The sequence below is a fragment of the Bombina bombina genome, chromosome 4, assembly GCF_027579735.1.
Source record: "Bombina bombina isolate aBomBom1 chromosome 4, aBomBom1.pri, whole genome shotgun sequence".
NCBI lineage: Eukaryota > Metazoa > Chordata > Amphibia > Anura > Bombinatoridae > Bombina > Bombina bombina.
The window spans coordinates 83,281,889-83,295,555 of record NC_069502.1 but is presented as its reverse complement, the minus strand read 5'-3'; the positions used below and the strand labels follow the sequence as shown (position 1 = coordinate 83,295,555).

At 34.7% G+C, this 13,667-nt stretch overlaps 1 protein-coding gene across 2 annotated transcripts in view; it reads right to left on the bottom strand.

Annotated features, from left to right (window-relative positions):
- Nucleotides 1-13,667, bottom strand: part of EXTL3 (exostosin like glycosyltransferase 3) — a 223,955-nt gene that overhangs the window by 184,827 nt on the left and 25,461 nt on the right. For both annotated transcript variants that reach the window (XM_053709532.1, XM_053709531.1), the window contains exon 2: nt 7,875-10,460. In XM_053709532.1, coding sequence (XP_053565507.1) covers nt 7,875-10,022 — 2,148 coding nt within the window. In that variant the 5' untranslated portion in view covers nt 10,023-10,460. The remainder of the gene's footprint in view (nt 1-7,874; nt 10,461-13,667) is intronic.

The following is a 13,667-nucleotide window of genomic DNA, read 5'->3' as shown; positions in this document are numbered from 1 at the left end:
ATCCTTGGGTCTGTAAATGAACCAATTGGAGATAACTATAAAAATAAATAAAAATCTAAACTGAGCAGACACACAGTTGCTTTCACTAGTAGAGTTTCTTAGATATACGTACATTTCAATAAAATCAGCCATCTCAGAGCATAACTAATGGACCAACTTATCCACAAAACTAATCATTATTGAAAAAAACACTGCAAAACAACTGATTTAGGACATTTTAAAAACTAAATAAATGCTCTGTACTGGGCACAATAGGTTGTAAATAAATACTGATACAACTGAGCAAACTGGATATCAATGACCAGCAAAATATAACTAACACAGTTACTGAATATACACAGTGTACACAAAAGTGTGCACATAAAATGGAAAAAAGGAAATGCCCGACATAGGGGAACATGGCTATACCTGCCAGTACTATAAGTATTAGTGCTTTCCTGGAAATGAGCCTCTGAGATGGCCAGCTGCAGCACTAATTATATTCCTTCATGCTGCGTGTGGGATGCAGTGTCATAAAATGTATCTTAACAGTTGAGCTCCGTTTGTACAGCAATAGCAATTATACAAGAAAAGATTAGTTTCCCTTAATATATTTTGAAGACCCCCTTAATGACGATTACACCAAAACTAATTCCTGTTCATTGTTTACAAGCTGCTAAAACACGCATAGCTCTTGTCTAAGCATAAATAATCGCAGTTTGATCTGTAGACAAGAGGAGGAAATGGCAGTGTCATACCACGAGTCTGAATATCCCCAGGCATAACGAGCACAGAATACATTAAGAATTTTCCAGTCAATGCTACAGGATCATTCTGATTCACTCACCAAGACTTGTAACTGCATTAACAAAATTATAGTAAATAGTATAAGGTGGAAAGACACCTAAAATAAGACAGACTACCATGCTTTCTGCTATAGGCTCTTGTAGTAAAGGGATCTCAATTATAGTGGCAAAGTATGACAGCCCAAAACAATTCTCACAAATGTTTGTGCCCACTAAAGCAGGGCTCAACAAACCCAGGAGCCTGGGAGCCACTGGCTCCTAGAACTGTCTGGCTCCTAAATATTCTTACTGGCTCCTAATTTTTGAACAAATTTGTCAACCACTGCACTAAAGAACTTCCTTAGACCAGTCAGTGAACCACACAATCCCTTGCTAGAAGCGCAAAGGAAAAATCGCTGCTGCCTCTATTTTTAGTAAACACATGAATAACCCTTGTTATGTGTTACTGGCAACCAAAATGTTAAATCAATTGCTAGCACTGGGTTTTAACAAATTTAAAGGGGCATGAAACCCAAATTTTTTCTTTCATTATTTAGAAAGAGCATACAATTATAAACAACTTTCTAATTTACTTCTATTATCTATTTTGCTTCATTCTCTTGATATTCTTTGCTGAAAAGCATATCTAGATATGCTTAGTAGCTGCTGATTGGTAGCTGCACATAGATGCCTCCTGTGATTGGTTCACTGTGTGCATTGCTATTTCTTCATTAAAGTATATCTAAATAATAAAGCAAATTAGGTAATAGAAGTAAATTGGAATATTGTTTAAAATTATATTCTCTACCATAATCATGAAAGAAAATGTTTGGGTATAGTGTCCCTTTAATTTGAACACATGATCCAACCTGTATAATGCCAGATATACATTATGAGCTACATTATGCTTTTATAAAGATGTGCATGAGAAGAAGTCAATGAGTTAGGGGCAGAGCCAGAATTTTAGTAACTTTGCTTCAGGGATTTGTCAACCTCTATTTCTACAGCCTTTAATACGCCCACACACATTTCATTTACCTTTTTAGGATTTTTTAGAGAATGAAAACACATATGGTCATGTAACTGGCAAAATAAATGTAGTTCTATTGGCCCCTGTATTGATTATAGGGCATCATATTGTACGGTTGTGATCATTTTTATTTGGCAAAGCGCTAGAAAGATGTATATAAAGTTATAGAACAAAAAACACAACTTTCCAGCATTAAATCTCACATACTTTAGTATTATTAGAAATAAAGCACATAAATATAATTGTCAAAACAGACCCCCAGTACCAATATATAGTTATACCAACATAAAGTTAGCATACAATGCATTGTTTTGTAATTATTATCTGATACAGCCAATTATGGACAGCTATGTAGCAGTTAGCCTTGAGAAGTAAGCAGAGTGCATTACAAATTCTGAGAATTAGAAACTGCTCAATATTCTGAGCTACATTATATAAAATAGAGAAACAAATAATGAAAATATTGTACACAAACATATAAAGAAGTTACCTTTATAGTGTACCTTTACAGTACCTTTAATACAGACTATCCCTAAAGATCCTTACAAGATAATTTGCCAATAAAGAACTTTATTTAAAAGTGATACTGTAATACAAAAATGAGGGTCAAAATTGTTAGAGCATTTCATTTCAGCACTACTGACCGAGCAAGTCTGTTAAATCCCTGCAAAGATAAACTGCTAGTCCCAAGTATTCACAATTTGTGCACATTGGAACTATCAGTCCCAGCATTCTGTGACGTTTATCTTTAAGTTACTGCTTCCAGAGTAAACAACCAGTACAAACGTCAAATAACATTCAAATCGGTGCTTGGATAGTGCACACAGATTTTATATATAATAAATATTTAGATCTATAAATATATTTTGACTTCCATTATTTTGGGCTATCTTCTAAATTTAACAAAATCTGTCAAGCACTGATTTTACATCTACCTTAACGACCGACGTACAGCCTAAAAAAAAAAAATACAGTTAACGACCGAGGACGAACACCGTACGTCAGTCTTGGAAAGTGGTGGAAGTGATCCGGATGGCAGACAGCTGCCAGTACCCAAGATGGCTCCCAATAAGGTAGAGGAGGGGGTTTAGCCATTATACACGTGTGATACGCAGCTGCATTTAGCAGCCTTCTAATTACCAAAAAGCAACGCCAAAGCCATATATGTCTGAACAAAGGGGATGACAGAGAAGCATTTACAACCATTTGTGCCATAATTGCACAAACCGTTTGTAAATAATTTCAGTGAGAACCTAAAGTTTGTGAAAAAGTTTGTGAAAAAGTGAACAATTTTTTTAATTTGATCGCATTTGGAGGTGAAATTGTGGCATGAAATATACCAAGATGGGCCTAGAACAATACTTGGGGTTGTCTACTACACTAAAGCTTAAATTAACCCTAGAAGCTTCCTAATTAACCCCATTCACTGCTGGGCATAATATACGTGTGGTGCGCAGTGGCATTTAGTGGCCTTCTAATTACCAAAAAGCAACGCCAAAGCCATATATGTCTGCTATTTCTGAACAAAGGGGATCCCAGAGAAGCATTTATAACCATTTATGCCATAATTGCACAAGTTGTTTGTAAATAATTTCAGTGAGAAACCTAAAGTTTGTGAAAAAATTTGTGAAAAAGTGAACTTTTTTTTTTTATTTGAATTGCATTTGGCGGTGAAATAGTGGCATGAAATATACCAAAATTGGCCTAGATCAATACTTTGGGATGTCTTCTAAAAATATATATATAAATGACAAGGGATATTCAGGGATTCCTGAAAGATATCAGTGTTCCAATGTAACTAGCGCTAATTTTGAAAAAAGTGGTTTGGAAATAGCAAAGTGCTACTTGTATTTATTGCCCTATAACTTGCAAAAAAGCAAAGAACATGTAAACATTGGGTATTTCTAAACTCAGGACAAAATTTAGAAACTATTTAGCATGGGTGTTATTTGGTGGTTGTAGATGTGTAACAGATTTTGGGGGTCAAAGTTAGAAAAAATATTTTTTTTTCCATTTTTTCCTCATATTTTATAAAAAAAATTATAGCAAATTATAAGATATGATGAAAATAATGGTATATTTAGAAAGTCCATTTAATGGCGAGGAAAATTACAGCAAAAATGTAAAAATAGCCTTGGTCCCAAACGGACAGAAAATGGAAAAGTGTTGAGATCATTAAGGGGTTAAAGGGACACTAAACCCAAATTTTTTCCTTTCATGATTCAGATAGAGCATGAAATTTTAAGCAAATTTCTAATTTACTCCTATTATCAATTTTTCTTAGTTCTCTTGCTATCTTTATTTTAAAAGCAGGAATGTAAATCTTAGCAGCCAGCCCATTTTAGGTTCAGCATCATGGATAGCGCTTCCTTATTGGAGGCTTACATTTACCCACCAATCAGCAAGCATAACCCAGGTTCTCAACCAAAAATGGGCCGGCTCCTATGCATCACATGCCTGCTTTTTAAATAAAGATAGTAAGAGAACAAAGAAAAAATGATAATAGGAGTAAATTAGAAAGCTGCTTAAAATTGCATGCTCTATCTGAATCATGAAAGAAAAAAATTTGGGTTTAGTGTCCCTTTAAGAATGTGCATATTGGAATCCTCTGCTTCTTGATACACCTGTCAAAGCACAAACAAAATCCAACCCAAAAAAGGCAAGCTAATAGAGAAACTCCACCAGCTTGTTGTTTATCTGCTGAACTACTACAACTATTCTGTCCGCCAGTGTTAATTTTGACAGCAAATTTCAATTTAGTCTTCGTTTTTGTCTTTTGACTAAAATGCCATTGTAGTTTTAGTCGTATTTTAGCCATCTGAATTGTTTTAGTTTTAGTCTAGTTTTAGTCAACAAAATCTCCAATAGATTTTAGTTGACTAAAATCTCAAAGGGTTTAGTTAAAGTGTAATCCATTTAAAGGGACACTCAGGTTAAATTAAATTTTCATGATTCAGATACAGCATGTAATTTTAAACAACTTTCCAATTTACTTCCATTAAAAAAAAAATGTGCACAGTCTTTTATATTTACACTTTTTGAGTCACCAGATCCTACTGAGCATGTGCAAGAATTCACAGACTATACGTATATGCATTTGTGATTGGCTGATGGCTGTCACATGGTACAAGGGGAGTGGAAATATACATAACTTTGAAATTTGTTATAAAAAAAAATCTACTAATTTGAAGTTCAGACTAAGTGCTATTGCATTGTCTTGTTATCTTGCATTTGTTGATTATGCAAATATAATGTGTTGACTGGTCCTTTAAGCATTTCTTTATAATTTCCAAACTCACTATATACTCCAGGAGTAAACATAACACCTGTTATTATTTATGGTATTAAGGTTTAAACATGCAATACAGACACAGATTTAGCCGTTGTGATATATGTCTTTATTAAACTTAAAATTAAATAAAATCAAGTTTCATAAACAAACAGAAGTGCAACTTTAAAATATAAAAAAAAAAAAAAAAACTGTATTGCACATATTACCCAATATAAAAACTTTAACAGTTATCTGTTAATAATTAAAATAAAAGTAACTCAACACAACAAAAAGTTTGTGCAGCTAGCACAGCATAACTTAAACCCATACTCGTGGGTTATTCTTATTTCTATAGGAAAAACCAATTGATTGTTCACAGATTTGAAATAATTTCCAGCAACGAAATTAACACCAGCTCTAGAACTTCCAAACTCATTATATACTCCTGGAGTAAAGGTTTATTAACCTGTTTTTATTTATGGTATTAAGGTTTGAACATGCAATACAGATTTAACGGTTGTGGTATATAACCTTTTTTTTAAATTTATCTTAAAATTAAATAAAACCAAGTTTTGTAAATAAACCAGAAGATAGCCTTGTTTTTTTGTGTTTTTTTTTTTTTTTTACAAAAGAGCAGTAATTAGATATGGATTGATTATAACAAATTTCATAAAGTGTTAATTTTGACAGCAAATTTTGATTTAGTCATAGTCTTTTGACTGAAAATACCATTTTAGTTTTAGTCGTATTTTAGTCATCAGAATTTCTTTAGTTTTATCCTCATTTTAGTCTAGTTTTAGTGGACGAAATTAACACTGCTGTCCGCTCTTGCAGGATTACATTATATGGGTGAAAAACTATGGGAGTCACTGAGCCACAATTTTACTTTTCGCTCTCAATCTACAGATAAGTTCTTTTTCTGGCCCTTAAATCTTATAGCAGGCTTCTTAAAACCCTGACTTGCTTGGGTGATTCATATAAAATTTGTCAAAACCTGAATTAGTATCAGAAAAACATCCATCGCACACAGCATTATGGCTTCTTTACCCCCAGTGATCTATGAATGTATTAGTTTGGCATCCTATGAACAGAGGCACAAGCCGAGCTTTTACAAAATGTATTTATGAACAACTACAGATATAAGAACGTTTCCCTTCGGGTACTAATGTAAGCTTTACCAGTAAACCGAGGTAGCAAATAGGCTTGAGTTAAATTCTGCATTCAGTATTGAATTAGAGTAGGATAATTAGATAAATATTTAAAATGATAGACTGCTCCTGCAGGGCACGTCATGTATCGGAGATAAGTCACTTTATGGGTGTCTTATAAATATTTTACTTCTATGCTTTCAGCATCTGTTAAAATTACTCTCAGGTGACAGAAGAAGCCCATTAAAAAAAAAAAGATCAAACTTTTTAGAACAACCTTCTCTCAGTTATAAAAGAAAGCAAAATATGATTACATTTAATAAAGCACAATAATTAAAACACTTTTTTTTTTAAAGGGACATACTACTTGTATGCTAAATCACTTGAAAGTTCTGCAGAATAAAATAAAAGGAGGCAAGAAAATATCACATGAACATCTCTATGTAAAAATGTAAGATATTTACCTCTAAAAACCTTTAGCTCACGATAGTAAGTGCTCTGGGAACAGTTATCCTTCAGCTACTGTCAGCTGCATCTTGGAGGAAAAAACAGCCAAAGTTTACACTTTACTGTGATCTCATAAGGTTTCACATAAATCTTGCAAGATTTCATAATAAACTTCCTGAAACTGAGGAGGGAAATAACATGCTGCACATGCCAGATGCATACTCCCTTGCAAGTCCTGGGACCAGCATCCTGATTGGATGCTTAAAGCCCGTTTACAATAGGATGTTGCTGGTTATTGAGGAAATTGTGAGTTAAAATATATTTCTTTTTTTACATATTGATGTGCAGGTGATATTTTCTTTTAAGTGCTTTAATATTTGGGTATCGTGCGCCTTTAAATTAAATTTGACATTCTCCACAAAATAAAATGACAGGCAACCAGACTTAGGATTTAGGGTGATATGTGTGTATCTTTTAAACAACATGGTTACAATACAATATCATAAATGCTTGTTCTGTTTTACTTTTGGCAAGACACTGAAGACTGGAGTAATACACCAAAATGTCTTGCCATTGAAAAAAATAAATAAAAAAAATACTATATACACACAATTTTCACTAATCCCAGACAAGTAAGACATCAGACATACAAAGCACCGTGGACACTGCTTAACAAAAATAAAATCCTCCAAGACAGTAAATCCAGAGCCAAACGTAAGTTTTTAACTTCTATAATTTTGCAAAGCAATTTAAAATTTACATATGCATTATTTTTTTGTAATGCCCCCCCCAAAAAAAATATCAGCCATTGAAACTCAACAGTAAATGCAGAAGTTCTAAAATATGGATGCAACATTTCCCAATTTACCTGGAAGGCAAAAAAATCTGCATGAAAGGCACATTCATATTATGCAATTAATATTTAAAATGTATTCAAACATGCTGTTAAACAGTGTTCTATTATAGCTTAAGTGAAAAAGCTCAACATTTATATACTATTGTAGCTACTAAAAAGAAGAAGAATATACAAACAATTTATTTTCTGGAACAAGTACACAGTTCATAAAGGAACAATGAAAACAGAATCTATACAAGTCTAACAAATACAACTCTTGCATAGCTATATTGCTTAGATTCCAAAGCAAAAAGCACAGGCTCTCAAAAGGTCTATAAAAAAGGAAAAATATTTGCAAAAAACAAAACAAACAACTTACCACTATGGGTACGCCAATGTCAGGCCACAGAAGGTCTTCAGATGGTAACTTTGGAGAATTCCAGACAACCACTACTTTGTTTAAGTAAGGGAGTCCATTTAATCTTTCCAAAGAGTTCATTAATACTTCTTCACGCTCATAGGTTAGCATAACCACTGTAAACTGCTCTCTAGGTACATTTCCACCAAGGGCAGCTTGAAACTCTTTTCCAGAACCACCAGCCCCACCACCAATTGGTCGAAATCCAGTTCCAGAACCTAAAAATTTAGCTTCAGATGGCAAGATAGGGTCAAAAGGTGTGTGAGGAAAAAGGTGAAAAGGACCCGGAGCTGTATTCCAGTTACGGTAGATATCTGTTGCAGTTAGTGTGAAATTACGTAAGTATTTAGGAGATGCATAAGGCGGCTCTGTTTCAACTGGACCCAAATCCAGATCTCCATTGTCTGCCATATTGGGATCAGTGCCTGCAGCTTTACCAGATCGATGAGGAATCTCCACTGCTGGTTCTTCTTTAATAGGAGCAGCTGGAATTTGGATCCGAGTCCTTACTGTTGCCATGATTGTATTAAAAACAGTATCAGATGTAGAAAAGTATGTCTCCCACAAGAAACGTCCTTGTCTCCTTATAGAAAGAAGATCATTGTCAGAAATGCTTCTTAATAAGAAATGTACTTCTGTGATACGTGGTTTTGGTATTATTAACACTGCCTCGTTCCATCGAATCATGTCATGATAGGGTAACTGAATTTGCTCACCCAGAACAACAGGAATGGCTCCAACTTCAAGAGCCTCAAAAAGCCTCATGGCACTGCCAGCAGACATAACAAGGTGAGAATCTCCTGGCGTAATAATTAGTGCAAAAGTAGATTGCTTCAGTAGCTCTAATCTGTCTTCCCTTTCCCCACAAAGAGCCCACTCGGTGGGCAGACTTGCCTTAGGCTGGTTCTTGCAGGTAAACTCAACCATGACAAGATCCAGTTTACTGTCCTGGACAGCTTTAAGAGTGGTAATGATGCGGTCATCATAGTCAGCAGGGGCATTTCCCTCAATTTCTTCCTCAAATGAACGTGCCTCCTGCAAACTAGAACGAAGAGATTCGATTTTCTCCCCTTGAAAGCTGAATAAGTATTTTCGCTTAACTGGCACCTGGGGTGGTATTTCCAGGAAGTTAGGTTCAGACATTGCATGAACCAATGGTGACGTAACAATATCAAAACCAGGTCGATACTGTAAATCGTAAAATGTGGACTGAGCAATCATGGCACGTCCTGTGCTGACATTATAAAGAAAGTTCTGCGTTTCAGATTTTCTAGACAAGTTAATAATAAGATGGTTGTGCCCATCAGTCCTCCAATATGGCAAAGAGTGCAAATGCTGCTCCAGTTCAGTAGGTTTTGGCATTACTGGCTCCTGCAATTCTCCAATTAAAACTACATATATACATGCAATATTTGCATTTTCAGTTACATAAACATTAGTTCTGACACTTGCCTCTAAGGCTTGTTTAATTAAAGGATCTATGTAGTTACCAAAAGGGTATTTATCACTGTTATAGACAAATACAGGAAACCCAGATGTAAGTGGGCAACGTGAGTAGTCAAAACAATTATGTAGCCTGCAGTTCCTTTTGGACTTTGGCAATGGTATGTTAGCATCATCTTTCTCTGGCAACAGCCGAATTGGCAATGAAAGTTTTGGCTGATTTTGTGCCATCAATTCTTTATATGAATGTTCTGTTTGACTGATGACATTTTTAAGCTGAAGAAGGTCCTGTTTAGCATTCTCTATGCTTTTTTTACAGGCTTCTATCTTTAGGTTTAATTTTGCAATTTCACTGTTAAGCTCCTGGCGTTTTGCTTCTAGCTGTAGCAGCTCTTCACTTACAGATTCTCTGATCCGACACAAATCATGAACGTGCTTCACTTCACAAAGTTCATTGACTGTTCGAGGGCCAAATATTTTCTTACCTGCATCATCTGCATCATCTATGGTGGTAAGGTAATAGTGAGCAATCAGGGGGAAGAATACTAAGATGATGAACAGTGTGAAACTAAGCCAAGAAAGTCTGATTCTGCTTGACCAACGTAACATCCATGGTTGACCTCCATTCCCCAATCCCCCATTTCGCAACATGGTATACCCACTCATGAGTCTAAGAGTGCTCCCAACCAAGTCACGTTGGATCAGTAGCCATACCCAAAAGTTTTTGTATTTGCAATCTTTGAAAATTAATTTATGTAAAAATCAACCAATAAAATGGAAATTTCATTTTTCTTCTCTACAAGAAACACTAATGAAAGAAAACAGACTTAAAAAGAAAATCAAATATAAAGCACAAATATCCAATGCTTCCTTAGATCGGTTTTACCATGGGTTTAATAGATAGGTTAAGTTATGATGATTCAATCTAGAAGGTGGCAGCTTGAAATCCAGCTGGAATAGGTCAACATTTTCTTCTTTTGACATTATAAAGTGTGTGTTAAAAGGACTATATAATCAATATGCATGTTGTGAGATGAGGGGAAACGTAAACCAACACTTATGTGGCTATTATTTGACTCTTCAGCTACCCACTCTTTTCCAGACCTAAAAAGAAAAAAGAAAAAAAAGTTTAAGAAATTGTGGAACTTAAAAACAATGTTAGGAGACAAGTTTTTAAGTAAATGAAAACGGGTAGGAATTCACATTCTCCAACGACATTACAATAAAACTTAAAGGGACAGTCAAGTCCAAAAAAAACCCTCATGATTTAAATAGGAAATGCAATTTTAAACAATTTTCCAATTTACTTATCACCAATGTTGCTTTGTTCTCTTGGTATTCTTAGTTTAAAGCTAATTCTAGGAGGTTCAAATGCTAATTTCTCAGACCTTGAAGACTGCCTCTAATCTGAATGCATTAGTTCATGTGTTTCATAAAGATAACATTGAGCTCATGCACGTGAAGTTACACTGGAGTGAGCACTGATTGGCTAAAAAGCAAGTCTGTCAAAAGAACTGAAATAAGGGGGCAGTTTGAAGAGGCTTAGATACGAGATAATCAGAGATAAAAAGTGTATTTATATAACTGTTGGTTATGCAAAACTGGGGAATTAGTAATAAAGGGATTATCTTTCTTTTTAAACAACAACAATTCTTGTGTTGACTGTCTCTTTAATTTATAAACATTTTTTTACTAACTAGTTGCCAAGGGATATTTTTTTTCCTTTATCTAAACATTTCAACTAAAACAAAAAACCCTTAGGGCAGACAACATTTGCAAAGCCCTGTTAACAATCGTGTTCTAATTAAAAAGGATATTAAACCGTATTGTAAATATGAAAAATATAATGTGTAGTTAAATTAAATGAAAAAGGGGACAACATGAAATGTTAAAATTTATTCATTTTTAACTCTAAAATTAGTTTTTTTAAATTCCACAGAGTTTCTATAAGGTATTGGGCACCGCCGCCTCCATGTTTTAACTTAAAGGGACACTCAATAAAAATTAAACTTTCATTATTCAGATAGAGCATGCAAATTTAAACAACGTTCCAATTTACTTCCATTAACAAAATGTGCACAGTCTTTTTATATTTAAACTTTTTGACTCACCAGCTCCTACTGAGCATGTGCAAGAGTAAGTGTGTATGCATTTGTGAATGGCTGATTGCTGTCACATGGTACGTGTATGCATTTGTAATTGGCTGATGGCTGTCACATGGTACAGGGGGAGTGGAAATAGACATAACTTTTAAAATTGTCAGAAAAAAAATCTGCTACTCATTTGAAGTTCAGACTAAGTGCTATTGCATTGTCTTGTTATCTTGCATTTGCTGATTATGCAAATCTACAGTGTTGACTGGTCCTTTAAGTCTCCACTTATCTATCTTTCCTGTGGAGGACAATTAGGGATAGACATAAATCAGGCAAAATATACTAGTGAAAAACAAGGTTGTGTAAAAACATTTAAATGTTTAGATGGTTTAATGTTTCACACATCTTTTATTGCACAGAGATAAATAAAAAAAAAACATAGCCGCAACCATTACTTTATAGAAACTAAACCTTTACACTTATATTTTCAATATTTAAAACTACCAATATTAAAAAAAATTTAAATGAACAAAATTATGTTAAGGCTAAGTTTTACTGAAAACATCATTATAACTAGCATGTATTTACCGTTTAACATACCCAGTCTTCCCCAAATAATATTTTGTCAACTAGGTGGCATTATAAAGTAGCCAGGTGGGGGCAGTATAGTACTTTATAATATTATAACATTGTCTGCTATCCAAAGCACAAATTAAGTACATAATTTAAATTAAAAAAAAATGTATTTAACCCCTTCAGTACTGAGAATTTTAGTGGAAATACTTGGCCAAAAATACCAGAGAATGTTTAGTATTTTTGCCATCATTCCATGTAAAGAGAAATAGAGCCTTTTTTCCCACCCATTTACCTATTGAAACTAAATATCTTTCCTTTATTTAGACAACCCATGGTATTAATATAGGCCTATTTTGGTATATTTCATGCCACTGTTTCGCCGCCAAAGTGCCATCATATTAACTTTTTCAAAAACTTTAGGTTTCTGACTTAAATTATTCCCACACAATTACTGCAGTCATAAGACAAATAGTTGTAAAAGCTTCTTTGGGATACCCTTTGTTCAGAAATAGCAGATATGTATAGCGTTGTTATTGTTTTTCAGGAATTAGGAGGCTCCTAATTGAAGCTGCACACCACACTTCCTGACAATGAAGGGGTTAAATAGTTGGCTGGTAAGGTAATAGTAAGATACCGTAGGATTACTCTCCCACCTGACACCTCCCTGATCCCTCCCAAACAGTCCCCTTCCCTCCACACACAATCCTCACCACCAGTTTAGGTACTGGCAGTGTGCCAGTAAAAAGTTGTATGGCTTTTTTTTTTTTTAAGTTAAAGAAATAAAATAATTAACTTATCTTCTGCATTGTAGGATCCCCTCTTACCCACTCACCTCCCTGATCCCTCCCAAACAGCAATCTAACCCTCCCCTCCTAATAGTCTCCATCTTAGGTACTGCCAGCTGTCCCCCCTCTCCCTCTCATCCAAGCAATCATGCTGTAGGGCCCCCTCTAAAAGTCCTTATTTCCATAATGTAGTAGATCCCTCCCTATAAAATATTTTCTGCAGTGTAGTAATTCCGCCCGCTCTTTGAAGCATAAGTATATGCCCAAGAAACAGGTTTTTCATGAGGGGGAACCACTTTACATACAAGAGTTGATTATCCCCTGCTGAGTTGGATACACAGGATCTCCTGTTTACCAGACTTGGTGACAACTTAGATTTTAAATAGCAGAATGTATGCTTAAAAAGTCATATAAATGATTTGTCTATAATTTTCAAATATATTTAAAATACTCAAATAACATATTTATATGAATCTGGGAGATGTGTCTAACGCATAAGATACCTTTAAATCTAAAGTGAATAAATAACGGTCTATTTTAAGTGTTTCTCTTGCTATCTTTATTTGAAAAAAAGGCATCTAAGCTCTTTTTTGGTTCATAACTCTGGACAGCACATTTTTATTGGTGGATGAATTTGTCCACCAATCAGCAAGAACAGCCCAGGTGGTTCACCAAAAACAGGCCGGCATCTAAACTTACATTATTGCATTTCAAATAAAGATACCAAGGAGAAAGAAGGGGGTCTTTGCTTGCTAAAATTTTGACTGATAACCTTGCTGACCTGTTGGAAACACAGTCACTATAAGCAAAATGGGGCTACCTTTTCTTATCCATATTGCAAATTACCTCTCAATTTA